The 24,969-nt window shown below is 37.3% G+C and overlaps 1 protein-coding gene across 1 annotated transcript in view; it reads left to right on the top strand.

The window, feature by feature from the left end:
• The window catches only part of LOC126162425 (translational activator of cytochrome c oxidase 1), a 62,676-nt gene extending 41,661 nt beyond the window's left edge, over positions 1 to 21,015 (top strand). Inside the window, exons 4-5 of the mRNA XM_049918924.1 lie at positions 2,434 to 2,587; positions 20,520 to 21,015. Coding sequence (XP_049774881.1) covers positions 2,434 to 2,587; positions 20,520 to 20,720 — 355 coding nt within the window. The 3' untranslated portion in view covers positions 20,721 to 21,015. The remainder of the gene's footprint in view (positions 1 to 2,433; positions 2,588 to 20,519) is intronic.
• The last annotated feature ends 3,954 nt before the right edge of the window (positions 21,016 to 24,969 follow it).

Here is a 24,969-nt window from a genome sequence, read left to right as displayed (position 1 = left end):
TACGGCATTATTCCAGTCACTTTGTAATTTCCTTTTGTATAGCTGTTCCTTCACCTGCAATCATTTTTATTACATCATCATAATCTCTCTACTACATATCTATGTTTCTGACTCATTACCTGAGCTATACAAGCATTTTAAAAGATTAGGGAAAGACTGTATAATTTTCTTCTTGCCATCGTATCTTTTGAAATGTGATAAAGTATAAGTCTGATTTGTCTTCTTTATACTTCTATTTTTTGTAGTTTTTTAATGTATCAAATTTTTATTCTCTCCCATCACGTCTTGAAAACATTAATCTGATTATTTTGTTTTGTACCTATAATCATTCCCTTCTCTTTAATATCTGTCATGTTGTTCCATTTGATTTTATTTTGCTTTCATTGTGCCTGTAACTTAATTAGCTGTTTGTATAAGTTCCTTTACCAAGCAATATGTACACCTTTGACTTCTTTCCACATTGCAGAAATCATTTTTGTGGGCTCTGTGAATTTACAACCAATTTAATGAAATGTAAACTGTTTTCCATTTATCTATAATTTTATAACTTTAATTTTTAAGATACTGAATTTGTTGCTTAATTTAACATGGCTTAATTAATGATTCTTAAATAATCATATGCTATGTTTTCGACTTCCTGCCTAATGAGTCCATTTCTTTTCAATGTTGCATCAAGTTTTTACTCTTCATTTGAAGAGCCTGTGATCACTTGCAATTTTGACTTATTAAGGATTGTCACATCTTGTACATCTTAGCCCCATTTGTGAGGTTCATTTTTTGTGTATTGTTTTCTAGAGAAATGTATTAAGGGCAGATATTTTGTCCTCGGAAAATTGTACTAACGTGTAATGACTTATCATTTCTAGCATTATATTCAACATTCCACACTGTAGACATAAAGTTTAGTATTTGTCCAACTTTCACCTTAAATCCCTGATCACCATTTTATCATGTATTTCCTGTCACTTATGAACTTCTGAAGCTCAGCCTAGAAGTCTTCTACATTATAATAGAATGTGAGCATATTGCTGCATAGAACTATATGATTTCTATGGAATATCTTTTGTTTATTTTTCAAAAAGGTCTAGCTATTCTCTTCAAAATTCCATAGGGATCTATACTGTTGGTTTTAATTCACTTCTTACAATAATGCCTACATATCAATTCCTCTGTTTTGTGTTACCTTCTCTGTAATAAAACACATGGCCAGATTTGAATTATATTCGGCCTTCATTTTTTCACTGCAGTTCTGATGATAATTGTACTACATCCATTTTATCTTTTTTAATCCCTCTTTCAACTTGGCTAATCTGTCTGTACATCCTGAAGTTCTGCAATTTATTGACCCTAAGGAAAAAGCTGTAGAAGCAGTCTTGTTTCTGAGGCCCATATTATTGTCTGTTTAGCAAATCTTTTTGTAACAAAGTGCAGGTATAGAAGTAGCCAGACCTCTCTCATTGTCTGAAACCATTAATGGTACTTCAGATATACTGGCCAGATTCAATGCAATTTAAACCTCTGTGTGTTTTATACAAGTAAATATTAATGTACAAAATCTCAAAACAAATATTACCTAATTTTTATTTTTGTTGGCATCTGGTTTAATTCTTCAGCTTGCTGATTAATTTTGTGTGATTTCTATGGACCCCTAATAACAAAATGTTGGGCTACAGTCTTCTTTTTTGCTTATAATGCCACTTTTTGTGGGACTGAGAGTTCTTAATTCTAGACCAATAAAATGTTGGACTTTCTGGTAGATTTTTAATTTCTTCATGCAGTTTTGAGTTTCATCACAATATGCCCAACTCCTAGTAAAGACAGATTGAAGAAGCCTGTTCCTTCCCGACATGAAGGAAATGTCTTATTAGGAGCATGTTCTTGTGAAATATCAAGTCTGAAGATTACTTTTCATCTTTGTCATGATATTTGTTATCGGTATAGAACAACTGTTTTCAGTTCAAACATAGCAAGTACTGTGCTTAAATGTTACAAAGTAGCATGGCTATATCATATTTGATTAAAAATGAGTTTTTGATTAATTTTATGTATATGTTAAGACTGCATTTTCACAGTGCTAAATATTTAATGGTGGTCTTGTGATGAAGTTGTTATTTGCGGTCATCCCTTATGTAAAGGACAAGACAACAACCAGAAAATGTGGTAATATTTTATATGCTAATATTTAGGTGTGAATGCTAGATTTCACCAGGACATTTACTGATAAAATTGTCTTGAACTTCTATGTATGTCATATGGTTAAAAAGTAGTAAAGTACTTCACAGTGGCTGAGGAGCAGTTGGCCGAAAACCACTTGACATGGCTGGAAGCTCAAGAGAACTTTACCAGTTGACATTAATATTTGAACTTTTGTTAGTAGTTTAGAGCAACTGTAGTTGCAGGTCTATAATATATTAATCAACAAGAAATTTTCAGAGCTACTGTGAGTGATGGTGGTGGTCGAATGTTTGAACACAAGGGAGTGTTTGAAGTAACACCACCAGCAGGAGTTGGCTTTGATGTTGCTGAGGAACATGCAATTGAGGTGGGAGCTGAAGAGGTGCATCAGTTAGATGGGGATGTCTTGCAGGTAAATTATGATGCATTGACATGTTAAATTAGTGACCTTGTATGTAGTAGCTCAGAAGGATTTCTGTATTAGTAAACTCAATGTTTGAAGTGTATGAATGAATTAAAGTATAGATTTAATTTAAGGTGGTTGAAAAGGTATAATGCACATGAAAACTGTTTTTTTTTGTTTTTTTTTTTACTATCTTAAACTCAATTTACAATAACTGTGTAATTCACTTTCCTTGTGAACTAAGAAATTGGTGTTTTAGAGCAGACCTAAAATAATTATTAGTAACATCGTCTCAACTCTTGCAGATTGTTTATGCAGGGTATTATCTGATTCACCACTTCCATCTGTGTATTGTGTAAATTTTATAGATATAGCGAAGATTAACTCCTCTCTTTTTAAGTCAAGAGTACAGTGCAAGATTTACGTGGTAAATATTGAGATGCTTATACACTTTTTTTTTTACCTTTGCTGGTGGTTTGTTATCTGAAGTGAAACACCTCTTTTACACTTTTCAAGGGGCTTTAAAAAGAGGTGTAAAATGGAGGAAAATGTAGAAGGTGGGAAATTACTTTTTAAGCACATACTTGATTAAACATTTTAAATTGTACTGACCTGTAATTGGGGACCAGTAATCTTACAAATCTCTGGCATATGAACACATTTGTAGTTATTTTCCACAAAAACATACATGTTTCGAACATAAAATCCATATTTGTAGTCTGTTTTAACTTTTTATGGTGAATTTTTTTCTGTATGTGTTTTGATTTCATAAATAAAGTGGAAAGCTTTGCTGTCCACTACTGCAGCAGAAATATATTTGTTTATCATCTTCACTATTGTGTTTACATCTGTATTACAAGGCTCCCCACTTTCATGCTATTACTTTCACATCCTATGCTGTCACCTTTTTCTTGTATATGAGAACTGACCCACTATCAACAGTCACAACCGTTCATCAGCATGGAAGATGTCTTGCACTGGATGATCTAATTGTAGCTTTTCCCCATGATGAAGCAATAAGACTTTCACAATCATCGTCATATGGTAGATCAGATTCATATCTTTCATTTTTTTTTTTTTTTTTTTAAAGAAAAAACAACCTAGCTTTCCAGGAGTTGGAGATGGACACTGTTACCTCCATCCACACCTTTGTTATGTAATGCTGTGCTTGCAAAATCAAGACTATAAAATAGCCATGATTCTTTCGAGCTTCCTTCAAAGTTAATGCCTTACCACAATGTGGTTTAAAAGCATGGATAATGCCCAAATCCAAGGGCTGCAACATGTTCTGTAATTTGGTAGCATGTTTATCAAATTTACATTTATCTGATGTGCAGGGCAGCAGTCAACAAATAGGGGAATTTTTCTGTTGTGCGCTGCCAATTTTGTGTTCAGGCTATACAGCTTTTCTTCAAAAAGTTCTGATGTCATCCGTGCTTTGTGATTGGCACTGTAGTTTGTGGGCAGAGGTATCACATTTTTAAAACATTGTGGTTGCTTGATTTTCCAATCACAAAGGATTTCAGTTTTTCAAAACCATCAGCCTCGGTACCTACCATTACTGTAAGATGGATTCTGTTATGTTTCCCACCATTGCAATTTTCACTTTTGAAGGAAAGTGCTTGGTTTGGAAGTACAGTTTAGAAGAGTCCTGCTTTATGAATGTTTAAGATGTCCTTTGTTTCATAGTGCTGTGTTAAGTTCTTTCAACTTACCAGTCAGCCACTCACTAACAGTTTTTACGTTTATGCAATTTTTCTTCCCCACATATGGCTTTGTAGATCACATTATAGCTCTTATTGAATCAGTGCTTTTTACTGTAACATCACACAATTCACCAGGTTGTCGGATGCATGTGTTGTCTGAAACCAATTCCTTTATAATTCTTTCCAGTTTTGCATTTTTGAATACTGGCATATTGTTTTTCCTTTTTTGCATTTGGTTCACTGTCGTTTGAACTTTCCAAAATCAAATCCTTGGTTTTCATGATGGTATTATTTAATGTGTGGACACAGGAATACTTAAACTTGTAACACACATTCCATGATGCACCTCAACTTATCGAGAACTTTTACTTTCTCTGCCACTGAAAAAAAATCTTCTTGTCCCTCTTTGTAATATTCTCCATCTTAAAACTGTGCCAGAAAAACACTGTAATTCTACTTAAAATAAAATCTAACAACACAACAGTCCATTCACAAACATTATAGTTATGAGCAACAATACACATAATTAAGACTTTGCATGGTGGATTATAGGAGTAGCTGTATCAGTTGAAATCAAATGGTGCTGATAGATATCAAAAGCTTTCTCATTGCTCCATTTGCGAGTGGAACATGAAAGGGAATGGCTAGTAATGCAATGCACCAATGTTCCTTGTGGAGTATGTATGCAGATGTAGAGGTACATGTGAACAAGACTGGTCAATACCACAAGTGGCTTAATAATTTACAGTTTCACGCACCTTAACTAGAAGACAAAAATAACAAATAGGGTGGAAACCTCAAAAAAAGATTAGTGCCCATTAGATGAGAATTTAAATTGGAAAAAACACATTTTGAAACCCTGAAAACAACTTTGTTCAGCCACATTTTCTCTTTAGAATCATTGCAAATCTCGGGGAGAGGCAGATCAGTATATTTTCATTCAATAATGTCATATGGAATAATGTTCTAGGGTAACTTATCTTTAAGAGAGAAAGTACTCATTGCTCAAAAATGTGCTACAAGAATAATATGTTGTGCTCACCATAACCATCTTGTTTAAGGAGCTAGGCATTTTGACTCCTGCTTCACAGTATATTTCCTCCCTCATGAAGGTTGATGTAAATAATCCACTGCAGCTGAAAAGGAACAGTGATGTACATTATTACAATATTATTTATTACCCCACATTAAGGTTGTCTTTAGCACAAAAAGGGGTGCACATTTTTTGAAAATAAACTAAAAAATCATTTTTATTTAACTACTCCTATTCCCCAGAAGAATTTCTATTTTTGTAATAATGTGTAAAAGGCAGTGGGTAGAAGTTATTAACTGTCATATGGAGAAAAATGGTCAGCATGTAGCCATTCTTACAAATTAATTTTTGATGTTCCACATCATTATGATTTACCATGCAGGAGATCCACGTGATATGAAACTAGCTCAGTGTCTGCAAGCTATTAATGAAAATATATTATTAGCTTCAAACACTGTGTAGTGATTGTTGTCAGTATATGATCATAATCACAAAAGTTAACATGGAAATCATATGCCTTCAATAATGTTAGCATACTAGCTCACAGTATTATAGCTAATGTTGGTAGTGATTGTAAACAAGTGAATGTCAGTCTTGAACTCATATAATATCTCCTTTTGAAACAGTTATTCATGTCAGCCACCATGCAAAGAGTTTTCTTGTTATGAACAATTAATAGATATTACTAGGTTGGCAGTGACTACTAATTCCACAAATTCCACAAATTGTTCTGACTTATAATAACTAATACCAATTAAGATCTAGAGAGTAAAGAGCTCAGAGTGTAATGTTTGTTACCATTACTTGAAAACCAAATAGTTTTATGTGAAATGCTACTTATTTTTTCTCCATGAACACCATTTACTAAGTGAAAACCACAGCAAAAATTATAGATATATTAATGCAAAAGCAGATATAAATTAGCATTGTGAACATAGGACATTTAAGGAGATCGATAAAAAGTGTTGTACATAATGGGAAAATGTTAATTCCGGGAATGTAAAAGTGGTGTAACTTTATTTGTGGAAGTTTAAAAAGTTAGAATGTGTTTTCTAGTATTTTCTCTACATGCTTGTTTAACCATTTATGCTGAGTGTCTTCGACACTTATTTTCCCTTAAAATATGTGTATCTACAATGATATAGAAAACTGTACAAGTTGTCAAAGTCAGATGTGAGCATCATCAGGCATCCTGACTTTCTCACTTTCTACAAATCATTTTCTGCACCACATACTCATCTCATATTACCTTCATCTGAAGTTCTGTTGTCTCTCTCTCTCTCTCTCTCTCTCTCTCTCTCTCTCTCTCTCTCTCTTTTTTTTTTTTTGAAATATCATTACTTTTTTTTTGTGTGTGTGTGAAATGCCAAGGCCTACACAATTTGCGACTTTGCCTCGACTCACTTTATTTTGTTGCCCTATTGTACCCATGCGCCAAACTTTTTTTTTTGTATTTGGTAAGTGAACTGCATTTATTTTTAAGTAATTTTATTTTCTATTTTGAGCATAGTTGGGTTCCATTTACTGACTTGATATTTGTTTTCAGTGATTACAATAGTTTTAACTAAGTTTTGTTAAATGAAAAGTTGTGCTGTTGAGACCTAAGGGAACAGTGAAAACAGTTGCTTCTAGAAGTCAACAAATTGAAATTACTAACATTGTAAAAATATTTCGATGTTTCCAGTTTTTTGCTTCTTTTAATGTACAACCAAAAATACATTCATCAGTTTCTTTCATTTTCTTTTCAATGTTTGGGTTTAAGCTCATGACTCCCAGGACATGACATTAAGTGGAGCAGTGGTCCTCACCCAACCATGTTCAGTTTGAATGTAGTTTTGCTGCGCAAAATTTAATCTCACAATAATAACAGCTTATGGTTTTTGGGAGGATTTCAGCAGGAGGATGCAAAATGTCATGTGAGCTATACAACAGTTTTGGCCTAAGACAACTTAAAATTGATGCTAGTACCAATCAAAAGTAAATATTTGGATCAGATGCACAAAGTTTTATGCTCAACACACTTCTAGAATCTCAAGCCTATGGCATCACCATTCTTGTGCTACATAAGCTTGGGATAAATTCGTCATAACAGGTTTCCAGTCATTTTATGTTTACAACAACTTTTGAACTATAAGAATCTGTTGAGTGCCCTTTAGTAGTTCTACAGAGAAGTTACTAGCTCTCAGATTGCCAGATTGGAGCAGTTATTTGTAAGTATTCTAATCGTTAATGGAACATAAACATGGCATCAAATTTTTTTGTATCAAATTTGTGCATACTTTGATGTATATTACACGTATGTAAATTATCACCACATATTTTCTTAATTTTTTAGTTAATTAGAAACAACAGATGTTTCTGTGTCACAAAAGGTTATGTTTGTCTTGGAGTTCCTCTGGATGAGTTTAAAAAAGGAGCTTGGAAATACGACTGTGAAACATGTGCAGACTATCATTGTAACATGTGTTTTGTATAAGAGACCTAAATTATTTGTATATTAGTTACACATTTAATCTGAACATGAAGTACAACTTTTACAAAATGTTTTCATGTTTTTACACATAACAGTCCATTGAATGCATTTTAATTCTAGGCTAAATTTGCCACCCTTGATGTGTGGATGGATATGTGTGTGTGTGTGTGTGTGTGTGTGTGTGTGTGTGTGTGTGTGTGTGTGTGTGGGTGGGTGGGTGGGTGCGTGCGTGCGTGCGTGCGAGTGTATACCCGTCGTTTTTTCCCCCTAAGGTAAGTCTTTTCGCTCCCAGGATTGGAATGACTCCTTACCCTCTCCCTTAAAACCCACATCCTTTCGTCTTTCCCTCTCCTTCCCTCTTTCCTGACGAAGCAACTGTTGGTTGCGAAAGCTAGAATTTTGTGTGTATGTTTGTGTTTGTTTGTGTGTCTATCGACGTGCCAGCGCTTTCGCTTGGTATGTCACATCTTTGTTTATATATATATAAAGATGATGAGACTTACCAAACAAAAGCGCTGGCAGGTCGATAGACACACAAACAAACACAAACATACACACCCCCATACTCCACAAGGAACATTGGTGCATTGCACTACTAGTCATTCCCTTTCATGTTCCACTCGCAAATGGAGCAAAGGTCAAATGACTGTCTGTGCTCCTCTGTATGAGTCCTAATTTCTCTTATCTTGTCTTTGCAGTCCTGACAAGAAATTTATGTTGTTGGCAGTAGAATTGTTCTGCAGTCAGTTGCAAATGCCTATGCACTAAATTTTTCAGTAGTGTTTTGTGAAAAGAATACTCTGTAATAATCACACGGTGATTGAGCTTGCCACTAAAAATCTAGCAGAACACCTCTGAAATGCTTCAAACAATGGAAAATCCAGGATGGAATGTAACAGTACTATGAAAAGAATAGTTGCTACTCATCATATAGTGGAGATACTGAGTTGCAGGCACAACAAAAAGACTGTCGCAAAATAAGCTTTCAGCCAATAAGGCCTTTGTCAAAAACAGATGTGACACACACACACACACACACACACACACACACACATACACACACACAAAACTCACCATACACACAATTGCAGTCTCTGGCATTTGAAGCCAGATGGATTAGCTTCAGCTGCCAGAGACTGAGAGACTGCAGTCGTGTTCGTGTGTGTGTGTGTGTGTGTGTGTGTGTGTGTGTGTGTGTGTTTTGACAAAGGCTTATTTTGTGACAGTCTTTTTGTTGTGCTTATCTGTGAGTCAGCCTCTCCACTATATGGTGAGTAGCAACTATCTGAAGTGCTTCATTGTCTTTTAATAAAACCTGGTGGGGACCTTACACAATAGAACAGTACTCAAGAACAGGTTGTTGTAATGTTTTATATACAATCACCTCTATAGATGAGCTACACTACCTGATATTCTCCCAATAAACCATAGTCTTCCATTTGTCTTACCGACCTTAATGTGTTTGTTCCACTTAATTCTGCTTTTTCATTGTTACGCCTAGATATTGTCATGAGTGTGTCAAGTAGCACATCACCTATACTGTGTTTGAACATTAGAAAGTTATTTTCCTATATCATCTGTTTTAATTTACATTAATTTTTTTTCCGATTTAGAACGTGCTGTTATTCATCACACCTAATATAAATCTCGCATAAATCAGCCTGTGTTCCTATACAGTCACACAATGACAACACTTCTCTGTACACTACAACATCATCAACAAATTGTTGCAGTTTACTGCTCACCCTGTCTGTCATATCTAGGGTCTGGAAAAATTCGCATTTTGTGATAAATGCGAAATAGGTGTGAATTCTGCCCCAAAGTGCTAAAACGCGAAATTACTAGTCGCAATTTGATAGCAGATTGTATCCAGATGAACTATTTTATTAGAGATGGTTTGAAATAGCTTTATTTTCTGCATATTAATATTGAAAATGTAACCAATTTTCAGTTACTGGTGTTGTACAAAATCTGGTGAAGCCCAGTTTGGAACGATAATGTGCGTAAAAATATGTTTGCAAAATAAAAAGTGTACATACACGATGATGTATCAATGCGCTCAGTGATCTGGTGCATTGCCAGTTGTGGGCTGTTGAATGGTTTAGTTAAGATACACGACATTTTATGCAACATAGTACTCAGCCGTGGGACCTAACATATTACAGCAAAGAAACATGTAGTCTTATGCAACATAGTACTGAGCCATGGGGCCTAACATATTACAGCGAAGAAACATGTACGTTTCTTAGCTTAAACAATGTGGACACTCTTAGCGTGGCAAATTAGATGGTGAACGTTTTGAACCATGGTTGATCGGATACCACTAGAGGCCGGGCCTGAACTACGTCATTGACAATACTCTACTAAGCTCAACAAGCAGTTGTGCATTAGACGTGCCTGTGTGTTGCTGATTGTCTCCTTTTCTTATTTTGAAATAAGTGCAGCGACTAATTTTGGTCCATCTCAGATTTTGATTACAACCCTACAACACCAGAACAGATGGGCAGTCTCTGTGCCTCTGACAGTGTGTCATTTCTGCTCTAGGCGGGTGCCCTGAGAGAGGGAGCCAGGTGTGTTTTGTTGCCCTTCTCCTGTCCCCTCTGGTGGTCAAAATTCTATTGTGTTTAGCTTCTGACCATCTGCCACCACAGCCTATAGTGCCTGCACTCTGCACTATAGTGACTGGAAAGCAAAATAAGTAATGTTTTTCGACTGCGCCAAAATTCTTCCTGTAACATTAAAATAGAGTTACCGCACTTTCTGTCCTACTTCTACGCTAAGTGCCATGTCAGTTCTACCTGTAGTGTTGCCAAGTGTAGGTTGTATGGCTATACGTGCCCACAAAATGTAAAAATTAATAGTCTGCAGAATTTGTAATAACCAAAATGGGCAGGAAAAGACAAATAATGTCCAGAAACACCTTAAACCAGAGACGCATTCAGTTCACCCGAGGGAAAATGCTGCTGCTTTTCAACAGAACAATCCTTTTTGGAAGCGTAAATACAACCAAATGAAGAAAACAAAGGCAATTTTGGAAGAAAAAGATGTTGAAGTTTTTGCAGAAGCAGGCATTCCAGTCAAAAAGTTCACGATTAGCACTTTTTTTAACTGTCAGTTTCAAACAACTAAAGCTTTGTTTGCCTCCACTTATGTAGCATGATAACCTTATAAATTTGTGTGTCTAATCAGTTAAAAAAATGTGAATTTTTCCAAAAATGGATGCTACATTTTCCAGTCCTTAGTCACATCATTTATGTATATAGAGAACAAGAGCGGTCCTGTTACACTTCATTGGGACACTCCAGACAGTACCCTCATCTCTGATGAACGCTTGTCTTCGAGGCCAGTGTACTGGTTTCTATTACTTAAGAAATCTTTGAGCCATTCACATATTGTGAAAAGTGTTCCCTATGCTCGGACCTACATTAACAGTCTGCAGTGGGCACTGTATCAAACACTTGACCAGAAATCCAGGAATATGGAAGCTGCCTGTTGCCCTTCGTGCAAGGTTTTTAGGATAAAGAAGATTTATTATTTTAAAACGTAGAATATCCTTAAGAATTATGCAACAAACCAGTGCTGAGAATATTTATCTGCAATGTTGTTGGCCATTCTTCCCTTCCTGAATATGGGGATCACCTGTGCTTCTTCCTTTTATTTGGGACTTCATGCTGGGTGAGAGATCCATAATAAATGCAAACTAAGTAAGGGGTCAATGCCTAAGAGTACTCTCTGCAAAACTGAATTGGGGTTCCATCTGGACCTGGCACCTTATATGTTTTCAACTCTTTCCATTGCTTTTGTACACCAGGGATGTCTATTACTATGTCCTCCGGATGGGAGTCTGTGCGAGGGTCAAACAATGTCAGTATGATCCACCTCCATGAACAGTTTTTAAAATGTGAAATTGAGAATTTCAGCTTTCCTTTTGCTGTCTTCTGTTGCTCCACCAGACTGGTCAACAAGTGAAAGAAGAGGTTGTGTGGCACCACTCCATGGATTGCCTGGTTTGAAGTGAAGATCCCATGTTTCATCACCTGTGATGAAGTTCAACAAACAGTTGTCACAGTCAGCCTTGTAACATACAAGCAATTCTGCACAGATAGTCCTCCATTGCTTTTTATGATCGTCTGTCAGGAGTTGAAAAACCCGTGGCCACACACCTTTGAGTACCCTAACTGGTAGACAAATGTGTCAGTACAACCAACAGAGTTATCCAGTTGAACTCTGAGTTGTTAGATTGTGAACCATTGATTACCTCGAATGAGTGTATCTGCATGTTCCAATATTGCAGAAGTCAGAGCTATGTGTGGCTGGACAGCATGCACTTCGGACAGATATGCGCAATCTTGTTGCAATGAAGACAGGTGCCTTGCCCAATTTCTCACCGTATTTTTGTTCACTGCCAGGTCACCATGGGCATTCTGCAAGAGCCTGTGAATATCTGCAATGCTCTGGTTTTCCGCCAGAAGAAATTCAATGATAGCTCTCTGGTTGGAACACACCACCATTACAAATACAATTTTGAAGGCTATATATAGTGCTACAACATATGGGAACTTCAGAGGGGAAGCTAGAGGGGCTGAAGTGGGAATATTCCATGATGTCCCACAGCAAATCTAACATTTTTTTAAATCCAAAATTGACCAAGAAAAATTTTTGCTGCATTAATTATTGAATGCTTGTCATATTTTTTTCAAAATTTGATCTACTTTTTTTGAGGAATTCTTCAGGCTTTCCCAGCAGTATGTTGACATGTTGAAAAATAAGGTCTTCTGCTGGTTATTTGAGTCATTCTCTGCTCCTTGAGTTGATAGGGTCCAGCATTTGTACTTGGATGGTGCTAGGTGTGCCCTTTTCAGTCCGTGCTGTGTCAGGTGCTCCATCCATGGTCCACACCCACCAGGAGCAGCTCTAGTTGCCCTTTCTGCACTCAGCGTAATGCAGATGTGAAACAGAGTATTAGACAATGGGCGTAACATCAGAGGACGGTCAAGCCGGGTATGGATGGCAGTCAGAGCATCAGCAGCAAGAGAGGACAACTAGAGCCACCCCTGGCAGGTGCAGGCCACGGATGGAGAGCCTGACATAGCGCAGACCATGAATGGAGCACCTGATGTGGCATGGACGTAAAACAGAGTGCCTAACAATGTGCAGACATGTGTAGTGGACCCTATCCAAACAGGAGCTCGTCTGAGGGAGTACGTTTCTGTTTACAAATGAATTAGCATACAAATTTAAAATATTATAGCCCTATGTGCCGGAAGATAAAGCCTTAATGCTCTGAAACTGACTGGAAGGAAGAAAAAGTGATAATGTGGGAGTCTTTGGACCTGAATGTTGGCATTTGCAGAAGCTACATCAGTGTTTTTCCTAAATGGTCTTCGTGTGTTTTCTTCTTATGGCTGTGTTTAAGCTTTCAACAAATGTTTGTTTCTGTTGAGAACCAGGAACTTTTTCATTCCTCTGATTTAAGTTGTTTCTTGATATAATTTTACTTTTACCACTCAATTTGATAATTATAAAAGCTACAGAGTATTGATTTTTAACTTTCGCGGGCAATTCACATGTGCATAATCCCAACTTGACAACGCTAGAGATAGAACTGACATGGTACATAGCTAGAAGTAGGTACTAAAGTAACTGTATTTGCACATCAGGAGAAGATTTACGACATGACTGAAATACATTAACAGGATTTTTCCCCCTTCTTTTCTACTGCACTATAGTGCAGAGTGTGGACACTGTAAACTGACAGTGAGCCATGAATGTAAACAAACTACAATTATGAGTGTTAGAGGAGAGTTCTGCCTCCACCTTGCAGGGCAGTCAGGCTAAATCTATGTTCTGTCTTTCTGTGAAAGCAGGGCTTGACTCATGCTCATAGGAACCACTGATGACGTCTGGTGTTTTGATGGTCATAATCAAACTCTGTGATGAACTATAATTAGTTTCTTCACTCATTTCGAAATAAAAAGGAAAACAATGAGCAATGCATAATGCAAAGTGAAAGGGTAGTGAGACAGGATTAGGCTACATCTATCTTTTGAGCGGGTTTGGTTGGATACAAGGATCTGTAAGCGAAAAGTGCGGAACTATTAGATTTCCAAAACTTTATTATGACAACCCAAAAAAAGACATCATAGGAATGCATACATTGCTATCCCGAGCAATTTGTTATAATACTTATTTTTACCAAAAAACTAAAAATTCTTATAACACGTGCTGTGGTAGTACGCATGAACAGTTTATGCCCAAGAAACAGCCCTTTTAAATAACAATAATAGACTCAAGAACAGAGTTGGTGGAACTAGGTATATGACTTAAAGTAGGCAGTATACTTCTTAGGTCAGCGAGTTTTAAATAGCCCTCAGGATCACCGTTAACACTGTGTTGGAATACTGAGCTCAACAAAATTAAATTAAATTAAACAACAAGCAGTTTGGCACTTGTACATAACATTGAGCACTACCTCAGACAGGCAAGCTAACAGTACCAACCCACATGATTTAGCAACCAGTAGACAGTTTTTAAACATAAACTATTAATCGAAGAAATAGTGGACATAGTTTGCTGAAAATAATCAGATCAAATAGTCAGTAAATACAAACAGTGTGTTGCAGGAAAACACAAATGGACACTTGAGCTAGGAGCACTAGGCCACTTAAGTTAACAAATAAAAGTCAGTTAAGACTACTTGCTCACATGAATTAGCAAATTTGAAAGGCAGTTTTTAAAGCAGTAACCCTTAATCAATAAAATCATCAACCTAGTCTGCTGCAATTAATTAGGGATGTTTAAAAGGAAACAGCAGCCAGATCTGTTGCTATTAAAGCACTCAGGTTAAAACCCAGTAAGTTCAGATCTGTAGAATAGCAGATAAAGTCCTTGGCAGCTAATTATTGCACTCTCGCGGATAACACTAGCCTTTAGTAGAAAAATATTTAAATAGCTGCTCAAGCTAAGGATGATAGCCCACTTAGATTAACAACTGAAAATAACTCCTTTTAAAAGAAACAGTAAACTTAAGTCCATAGGAGGAGCACTAGCTCAAGTAAATTAACCAACTCGAAAGGCAATTTTTAAAGAGTAACGTCTAACCAAGATATAGAGCACGTAGGCCATAACCACTACTTAGAACAACCTGACGGGTAACTCTGACCCATTTTATGATACAAAAATTTTTAAACAATTGCACAGAAAAATTGAAATAATTTTAAACAGCAGTAATGAATTAGTTAGTGATGGACTTAATAGTGAACAAGTAGTCAGACAATCATGTCAACAGATAACTTAACCAGAAATAATAACAAAATTTTTGTGCTGTGCCAATAGTTTCTAGCAAATAAAACATTGCAGTGAACATTTTCTTTACATGCCAAGAATTCTTAGACGGGATGCATCACCTTATTACAACAATTACACAGAACTCACAGTTTACTTCATCATCAGCCATGCCAAGCAGTGTAAATAATGAGTGGGTGTTAGATGAACATTCTGCCATCAGCAGAGCAATGATAGGTGTGAGCAAGTATTCAACAAGAATATGATTCACAGGCTTGTATACCACAAGACTCATGTCCGAAAGTGAACTTACACAGCACCTTGACCTGTAAGTTTCTATAACCGTATAAAGCAAGTTCCTTAGTTCACAGAAGTAGAACAAGGTCTCAGTGTTTGAAAAGCATGCTCCGAATGAGGTAATTGACAGATAACCAAATCAACCTGTAAACACAAGTTCGGGCACAAAGAGATGAAATGGTTTTACTCAACTTAAAGCATGAAACAGTTACCAAGCAGCTCTCCTCATGGTTATTACCCACAGCTGGCTCTGGCCACTTGTGCCCAAACACCCAACTTCAAACTGTTGCTAGTACTGGCACAGCACAAACAGGATGAAGCACAAACACTTCCTGGAAAAATGGCTCTGGATAGATGTGTACACAGCATGTGATTCCGACTGTCTATGAGATCCACCTCTATTGTCCATGTCCTCACTCCAACTGCCTGCCGACTTGCACTGCCTAAATTTTTTTTCCTCGCACAGTGCACACTCCCTCTGTTTCCCATTCAGCACAGCACACTCTCTACTAATTGGGCAATGGAGCAGAGTCGATACACATGCCACATAAAGCATTTAATAAGGGCTACTGCACAATTAATTGCTGAGGTTGGTATTACCATTAACAAGATAGTCCAGGTCTGATCTCTACTGTGATTTGATGCAACCACAGTTCAAAACAGCTGCCACCTTATACTGCCATGTTATAAAGTTTCCACATTACATGAACTTTTGAACTTTAGCTAGCAGACAAATGTGTGCATTTCTTTGTTCTAAGAAGCTAGGTTCCACTATGGCACCAGAGCATCAAGCACACTGGTACCTTGCTGCTGTCATGCACTTTTTATTTTGTGTATGTGTTCTTTTGCTCATTACCTTTAGAAATTGGGCTTCAGTAGCTGATTTGCAGTACCAGTAACCTAAAACTGAGTACATTTTCGGTATTTAAGTGTAGATAACAAACTAGATACCTCTGATAAAATAGGTCCTCTGGATATATTTCACAGTGAAGTAGCATTTTTTAGATAATTCTGGTTTTTGCCCATTGTGGCAGAATTTGCTTAAATCTATGCATTTATTGCAAAATGCAAATTTTTCAGATATATTCACGTTGGTCATTTTATTGATGTACAAATTTCTACTAACTTCTCCCTATTGACATTTTAGCATCCGTTTTTGAACCAAGATGCAACTATCTGTGCTTTCTTATCATTTTCTGTATTCTGTTGCTAAACCATGGTGTGTCTTTTCCATCCTTAATACACTTACTTAGTACATACTTTTCCCTCTTTCCTTAGATGCACTGCATCCATCATATTTGAACCACACTGAGGTGACAAAATTCAGAGAATAGTGATATGCACATATACAGATGGTGGTAGTGTTATGTACCCAAGGTATAAAAGAATAGTGCATTGCCGGAGATGTCATTTTTTTCTCAGATGATTCATGTGAAAAGGTTTCACACGTGATTATGGCCGCACGACAGGAATTAACAGATTTTGAATGCAGGATGGTAGTAAGAGGTAGATGCATGGGATTCTCCATTTCAGACATAGAATTCAACATTCTGAGATCCACAGTGTCAAGAGCATGGTAAGAATACCAAATTTCAGCCATTACCTCTCACCACGGACAACGCATTGGCTGACGGCCTTCACTTAACAACCGGGAGCAATGTGTTTATGTAGAATTGTTAGCAATAACTGACAAACAACATTGTGTGAAGTAACCACAGAAATCAATGTGAGACATGCAGTGAACATATCTGTTAGGACAGTGCTGTGAAATTTGGCATTATTGACTTATCGCAGCAGACGACCGACGCGAGTGCCTTTTCAAACAGCACAATATCACCTACAGCACATTTTCTGGGTTTGTGACCCTATCGGTTGTACCCCAGATGACTGGATAACCATGGCCTGGTCAGATGAGTACCGATTTCAGCTGAAAAGAACTGACCGAAGCCATGGACACAAGTTGTCAACAATGCACTGTGCAAAGTTGTGGTGACTCCATAATGGTGTGGGAATGGCCTGGACTGAGTTCTCTGGTCTGACTTAACGTGTTATTAACTGGAAGTGGTTATGTTCGGCTACTTCGAAACCATTTGCAGCCATTCGTGGACATGGTGTTCACAAACAATGGAATTTGTATGTGCCGTGTCTCTGGACCACAATTGTTTGCCATTTGTTTGAAGAACATTCTGGACAATTTAATTGATTTTGCCACCCAGATCGTCTGACATGAATCCCATCGAAAATTTATGGGACTGTCGAGATGTCAGTTTGTGCACAAAATTCTCCACCAGCACACTTTCACAATTAGAAGACAGCTGTAGAGGCATCATGGCTCAATATTTCTGCAGTGGACTTCCAACAACTTGTTGAGTCTATGCCACATTGAGCTGCTACACTACGCTGGGCAAAAGGAGGTCTGACAAAATATTAGGAGGTATCCTACGACTTTCGTCTCCTGAGTGTAATTGATGTTTGTTCATTTTCTAAGTGGGATGCTACCAACTGCTTATCTGCTCTTTCCAGGATAAAAACTCTCCTAGCTCACTTGATGGCTTTATTAACTTTAGTAACTGTCATCATTATGGTGACATCATGATCACTAACCCCTGTCTCTGTACTAACTCTTGTCGATAAGGTCAGGCCTGTTTGTAGCTAGCTACAAGGTCTAAAATGTTTCCATTGCCCATTGGTTGTCGAACTAGTTGCTCAAGACAGTTTCTGGAAAACTTGTTCAAAAGTTCTTGACAAGACTGCCTGTCCATACCAACTGCAGTGAATCTTTAGATGTCCCAGACTACTCACCAGATTAAAATCACCTCAAACTACTATTGCTTGAACAGGGTATGTCCATGCCACTGAGTATAGACTTTCTTTGAATGATTTTGCAACTATTATGGTGGAATCAGGTGGTCGGTATAAATGTCCAATGATTAGCTTGAGTGGACTTAGGCTGGCTACTCATGTTCAGATAACATCTCTGTCAGATTCAGGTTAAGTCTCGATAAATATAATATTTTTGTTGATTGCAATGAACGCTGCCTCCCTATGGCATTTAAATTGTCTTTTTGATGCATGTTACATACCTTGGTAAAATATTTTGGATCATCTATTTCAGGTTTCCATCCAGCTTTTGGTTCCAAGTATAATTTGAGTGCGGCAGCTTTCCTCAGGGGCAGTAAATTCAGGAACTTTATCACAAATGGTTTGGCAGTTAGTGCTAAAATTTTGCATTCAAAGTGTCTGTACTTTGTAGCCAGTCTGAATTACACTCTGCATTCAACTGGGTGCATTCATCAGAGGACCTGAAGTTATTATCTAGCTGAAATAATGGTCATACACACTTCACAATTACTTTGTTACCTGAATAACAGCTGCTTCTGTGTAGTGCACCCCTACCTGTCAAGGGAAGCTCTACATTACAGGACTAGCAATCTGTAGCCAAGACTGTCATAGAATCGATGGAGCCTCTGGTTGAGGGTTGCTACTCGTGTCCAAACCAAAGGATCCCAGTGAGTTCTGGATACCATACTGCAAATTGTTAACTCTGTTTGCACTCCTTGAGCAAGACTAGTAGTCTTCATCACTTCCATCAGTTACCTTTTCAACTGGCGATGACCTCAGAAGTCAAGCAACGGATGTTACTGATGCTGACATGAGCCACAACTTACAGATAAGCACATTTTGCATCTTTAATGGCTGCAGGCTTGGATCTCCTCCACAACTTGGATGAGGTTTCTTGGCAGACATCTTCTTTCCAGCCTTGGACGCTATTTGCCTAAGAAGCTCCCAAGCACATCTCATTGGAGCTCTTGATAACTAGCAAACCTGCCAAGTCTCCCAGTCTCCCCCCCCCCCCCCCCCCGTCCCCTCCCCTCCAATCCACTCTTGCTCAGCCCCTGCTGAAGCAGCAGCCACTTGCCCACATACAGGGCGAATGGGTGAGACTAGGCGGCCAGTCCTCACATTGACCCTCCACATAGAGCGACGTGAATGCATTACCAACTGCCAATCACTCTTGTGGTGAGCATAATTGTCCTGCATTGGGTACACTGGAAGGTGCTTCACAGCAGTGCATGAGGGGAAAACAAGTGACCCTGAGGCATAACATGCAACATACCTGTTTCTCTACCAGCACCACACCTCGAGACAGCAGACAGCTGATTATGGCCAACAGCATCTTTAGTGTTTCATGAACTGCAGTGAGTTCCTCTTGCATCTACCTACAGCATGTGCACTCCTTATCCAACCTATAGTAAAAAAATTTGCAGGTTTAAAGATTTGCAGAAACTTACATTTTTTGCTTCATAGCATTTGGTAGATCATGTCATAATTGATGCAGTATATGCTGATCACTAGAATTTTGCTGTACAAATATATGTGGTGGCTTACACTCGACAGAAATTATGCTTTGCATACAAATTTTCACTTTATACATGGCAGTTCTGAGTTTTATGTAGTGCTGTGAATCTAATTTCTAGACTTTGACATTTGAGACTGGTGTATCCAAGATTTGATAAACTCGACTCTTTCTGCAGTTCGCATTCTTTATCACCATCAGCATGTGAAGCCATTGAGGAGAACGGAAGAGCAGAAAGTTTCTTGGCCACCCGATAAACATTCACATAGTTGAAGATATTTAATGCACCTGCTCTTGCTTTATCTAGACCACATTAGCTCTTTTAATGACATGATATGTTTTTGCAAAGGATTGCAGCAGTGCTTTTTCAGGAACTCAAACTGAGTGAGAAGCATGATTTCATCGTAGAAGCAGGTAATTTTGACATCCTGTATCGTGAAAATAGCACAGCCTTGAAATTTTTGTAATGTGTAGAGCACAAAATGTTATTCACCTGATCCAAATACTTCCTTTGGATTACTACCAGCTTCAATTTTAAGTAATCTTAAATTTGGCTAAAATTGTCTTCGAAGTTGCTCGATATTTTGCAGTTATTCACTGAAGTGCTCCTAAAACTTTGAATTTTTTTGTATCTTGGGCTCAGATTTTGCACAGCTAAATTTTATTCTATAATGAACTCAGCTCCATAAATTTTATTTGTAATTTTTATTTACCCCAAGTCTGCTTGTGTATTTGTTTTGTGACTTTGTCTCAAAGACTGAAATCCTATCCATTCTCTTCTTTTGTTTCAGTTTATATGTGCAGCTGAACAGTTCTATTCTGTCAAAAAGGGTCTGCAGACAAGACTGTATGATATTAGATATGCAGAACAAGAATACATTCCAAAGAGCCAAGTGACACTGAGTGATGATATTTTGGATGAACTGTCTTCTGTTTATCTGAAGCTAGAACAGCATCCAGATGTTGTTAGGATATATGATAATATTGTATGATGAAGGAAATGAATTATGATGTTTTCAGAGAATGTTGTAAATATTGCCATCAATACAAAAAAGACAACAGCCTTGTTTATGTCATTAAGTAACTGATACCAATTACCAACATCTGCCTCTCTCCTTGAGTATATTTGAGATACGTAGACAACTGGAACTTGTACTGTGTAATGAAGATTAACATTCACAGTTGTATTTGTTTATAGTATTGCATAAGATACAGCATATTACATATGTTCTTTCATTATCTTCCACAAGTGTCCCATGTTGCAATAAAGAAGGAGCAGTAATTCAAGATATATGTTTTGATTTCAATTTTTTGTCAATTTGATTAAAAGGTATGTTTGATTTCTGTTCATATCTTTTTGTGGTTAAATTTAAATAAGTTTCTTCAAATGCAGCCAAATGACAAAAGCTAATCACAACTTGCAAAGATAACAGACATTATTTAGAACAGAAGCCCTTTAGAGATTTTCAGTATAAGGCACAATGGGGAAAAAACAAGATTTACAAACAGTGGCTGTATCAGGAACTATAAATTATATGTTTCATCACTGCTGTGACAAACCTGAACTTAGAAAGCAAATATGTCAGAATATAGCTTAATTAGCAAATATTCTCATGAGTGTGGAAGAGTATTATGTTTTAATGAAGCAGATATTAACAGAGTTTTCTAATTCACTGCTGAATATTATTGAGAGGCCTAGTTCAGTATGTTCTCAATATATTATAGATAATTAGAAAAAGTGTCCGCCCCCAGTAGCTGAATGGTTAGTGAGACATTGTCAATCCTCTGGGCCCGGGTTCGATTCCCAGCTGGGTCGGGGAATTTTCTCCGCCCAGGGACTCGTGTTGTGCTGTCCTTATCATCATCCTATCATCCTCATCATCCTATCATCCTCATCAGCTGCAGGTCGCCGAAGTAGCGTCACATTGAAAGACTGGCACCCGGCGAATGGTCTGCCCGATGGGGGGGCCCTAGCCATATGATTAAATAAAAATTAGAAAAAGTAAATTGAAAAATACTCTTTTTTACTTTTTCAACACAAACTAAATTTTAAAAAAGTAGATTAGAGTTTGAAATATATCAGTTCAAGCATAGCCATTAATGTCTTTCAGAAAGTTTTAACCACCATGAAACAAATGGTAAACTGGCAGGTTGAGCAACGTAACGGAGTGAATTTCATAAAACTCATGGAATTCTGTGCTTTTAACATAGCATTGTAATTTAATTTTATTGAGCTTTATAAATCCCAAGTTACAAAATACTTAATGTATCATAGTGTACTACTTACATGAATATTATTCCAAATAAATTATTGAGGTGTAAGGCCAGGTGCACATGTTATCACCAACAATGTAAATAGAGCTCTAGGCCGTGATGGTCATAAAACTGCATACAAACTGAGCTTTAAAAGTGGTTTCAATACATGTTTCTGTTTGCTACTTGTGGACACTGTTTGGACACGTTTTGAAACACGGAAACAACTATCCCTAGCAATTTTGGTACAGATCAAAGGAAACAATGTTTCACACCAGCTATTGCATTGCACCAGTGCATGGCATTAGCACATGTTTATGTGCCACATAGTGTCTGGTGTACTACAGAGTTGTTTTGTGTTGTCTTTTTGGCTTCTTGTATTGAGTTTTTCTGAAATAATTGTAGTAGACAAGGCAGCAGGCTGCTGAGTTTTATCCCTGAACCAGGCTGAGGACTGCTTGTGGAATTTGTGAAGTAAGCAGTACAAAAATAGTACAAAAAAAAAGAAAAGAAAAAAAAGGATGCTGTGCAGAGAACTGCTGCTACATTTGATACTAGCAATGACCCTGTTGAAAAGAAAGGTTGCATGTCATTCAGTATTGATGGGAAAAGAGGAAGGTGGTAAACAGCAAAACATCGGACAGTGATGTGGACCCTGTTGTACAGCCTAACATGGTTCAACTATCTGCCCCCACAATTTTGTGATGATGTTTGCAAGCCAAAGGAAACTAGATCCTGTGGACAAAGAAGTACAAGAAGTAATGTTTGTTCCGCTGTCACATTCATAGGCAATCCGGAAACTGTTGACCCTCTTAAGGAAGTAATTTTTGATGATTTATGTGGAATCATACCAACTGAATAAAAATTTGATCATATGCATATTTAACAATGTTTTTCATGCAGTTACCTTCAGGACTTCACAAGTGCTCCACAAACTTCAAATACTATTTCAGATATAACTTGCTTCAAAATGTGAAATAAGTATGCATGGTTCTGAAATAAATCTCCCAAAGAGTAACAGCAAGTCTTTGGTTGACCACAATTGCTTTACTGAAATTTGACTTTTTGGTTTTTATTTTTAACAAATAGTACTACCACATTTAATAGAAATTAAAAATCAGTAGATGACATGTGAGTGAAGTTACCAAAACCAGAGCCATCTTCCATATTCAGCACCTATAGTAAATTGTTACTGCCAATGCTTCTGTAGTATGTTTTCATCCACTGACACAAATGAGGCCTTTCATTTTGTTGTGTGAACCTTCTTCGAGTATTAATAATGCATCATGTCATGTCATTACAGTTTCCATGTCACTAGACATGACATAGGAGACGATATGAAAACTATACGGCAAATAGTGTTACAGATGATCTGAATACACTGAAAGAAATGCTTGTCACCAGTATGGACAGAGACAGAGGCCAATGGCTTTGCTGCCATGATAACACCAGTTCCCATCAGATCACCAGAGTTAAGTGCTGTCGGGCTGGGCTAGTTCTTGGATGGGTGACCATTCGGTCTGCTGAGCGCTGTTGGCAAGTGGGGTACACTCAACCCTTGTGAGGCAAACTGAGGAGCTACTTGATTGGGAAGTAGCGGCTCCAGTCTTGTAAACTGACATATGGCCAGGAGAATGGTGTGCTGACCACATGGCCATCCACATCCACATTCAGTGACACCTGTGGGCTGAGGATGATACGGCAGTTGATCGGTACCATTGGGTCTGTATGGCATGTTTGGGTGGAGATTTAGATCGACAGAAACAGAGAACAGAAAAAAAGTTGGAAACATGTTACAAATACCACAGGAAACGTGTTTCCAGCATAAAAATGTTTCCTGTGTGTGTGTGTCAAAGTAGTGTAAGTATTTTGTTCTTCATTTACAGAATAGTAGCACTACAGTGTCTAATTTTGAATCTTTTATCAAGATATTTAAAGTGAGTCACCCAAATGAAAGGACTGGATTGAGCCTGTGCCTAGTGTACATACTTTAGCTTATTGCAGTGACTGCTGTAGCCAAATATCATTAAGTAATGTAGGACATCATTTGCTTTCTGGCCATATGAAGGGATAAAAGCATACATAATGTGCTTTAAGTAAGAGATCATCATTGTAAATTCATTTGTTTTTTCAGCCGTAAAAGTCATCTGCTACCCTGTCACCTATTACTTCTTAGCTACGCACATCAGTATTATCTTCTACAGAATTGAAAGTATTTGTATTACCTTCAACAGCAATTCGTCCATGCAGACTTGAAGAAGTTGTGTTAAAAGTTGATGTAATGACAGCAGAAATTCTGTCAATTTAATAATTTTCATTTTAAGTTGTCTTTTATCAGCCATTTTTAACCATTTTATTATAAACATCCTATAATAGTCTGTTTTATGCTAAACTGTAGCTACACACAACATTTTAAACTTTTTTTATGCTATAAAATTCTATCTGCTTGTAGGTGAGGACCATTACTTATTAATTTCTTCGGTCATGATATATGAGAAAGAAATGAATTTTTTCACATGGATATACTTTCCTGGAAATAGCTGGAAGTCTCAATGCCCCTCCCACCACCCAGGATTTTATCTCATAATTTCCTTCAGGAAACAATGATGGTTGTTCAGACCAAAATAGTTAGAAATTTAATAGTTGACGAGTTCCAGTTAAACAGCTAATACACCGTGGTTGGTCAGCATTGTGGGACAGAGACACCAGGGCTGGGAACTTAAATTTTCTGTTGTGGTAATCAGTGACGTGTATGTTGTTACTAGGTATATTCCTCATACTGATAATAAACAATTACACTTTTTAAATCTGGTACATTTTAAAACAACTGCTATTCTAATCAGTCAAGCTGAAGTATATAGTTACAGGGCTAAAAATAGAATGAGGCTGCTCAAATTAGTAAAACATTGTGCAAACAGATTCAAGTCCCTTGCAATTGTGTATGTTTACTTCTTAAAATAATCATCAAACTGAGGTGAGTACGAACTT

Source organism: Schistocerca cancellata, chromosome 2 (assembly GCF_023864275.1).
Source record: "Schistocerca cancellata isolate TAMUIC-IGC-003103 chromosome 2, iqSchCanc2.1, whole genome shotgun sequence".
NCBI classification, from domain to species: domain Eukaryota; kingdom Metazoa; phylum Arthropoda; class Insecta; order Orthoptera; family Acrididae; genus Schistocerca; species Schistocerca cancellata.
This window is presented reverse-complemented; position numbering and strand designations above follow the sequence as displayed.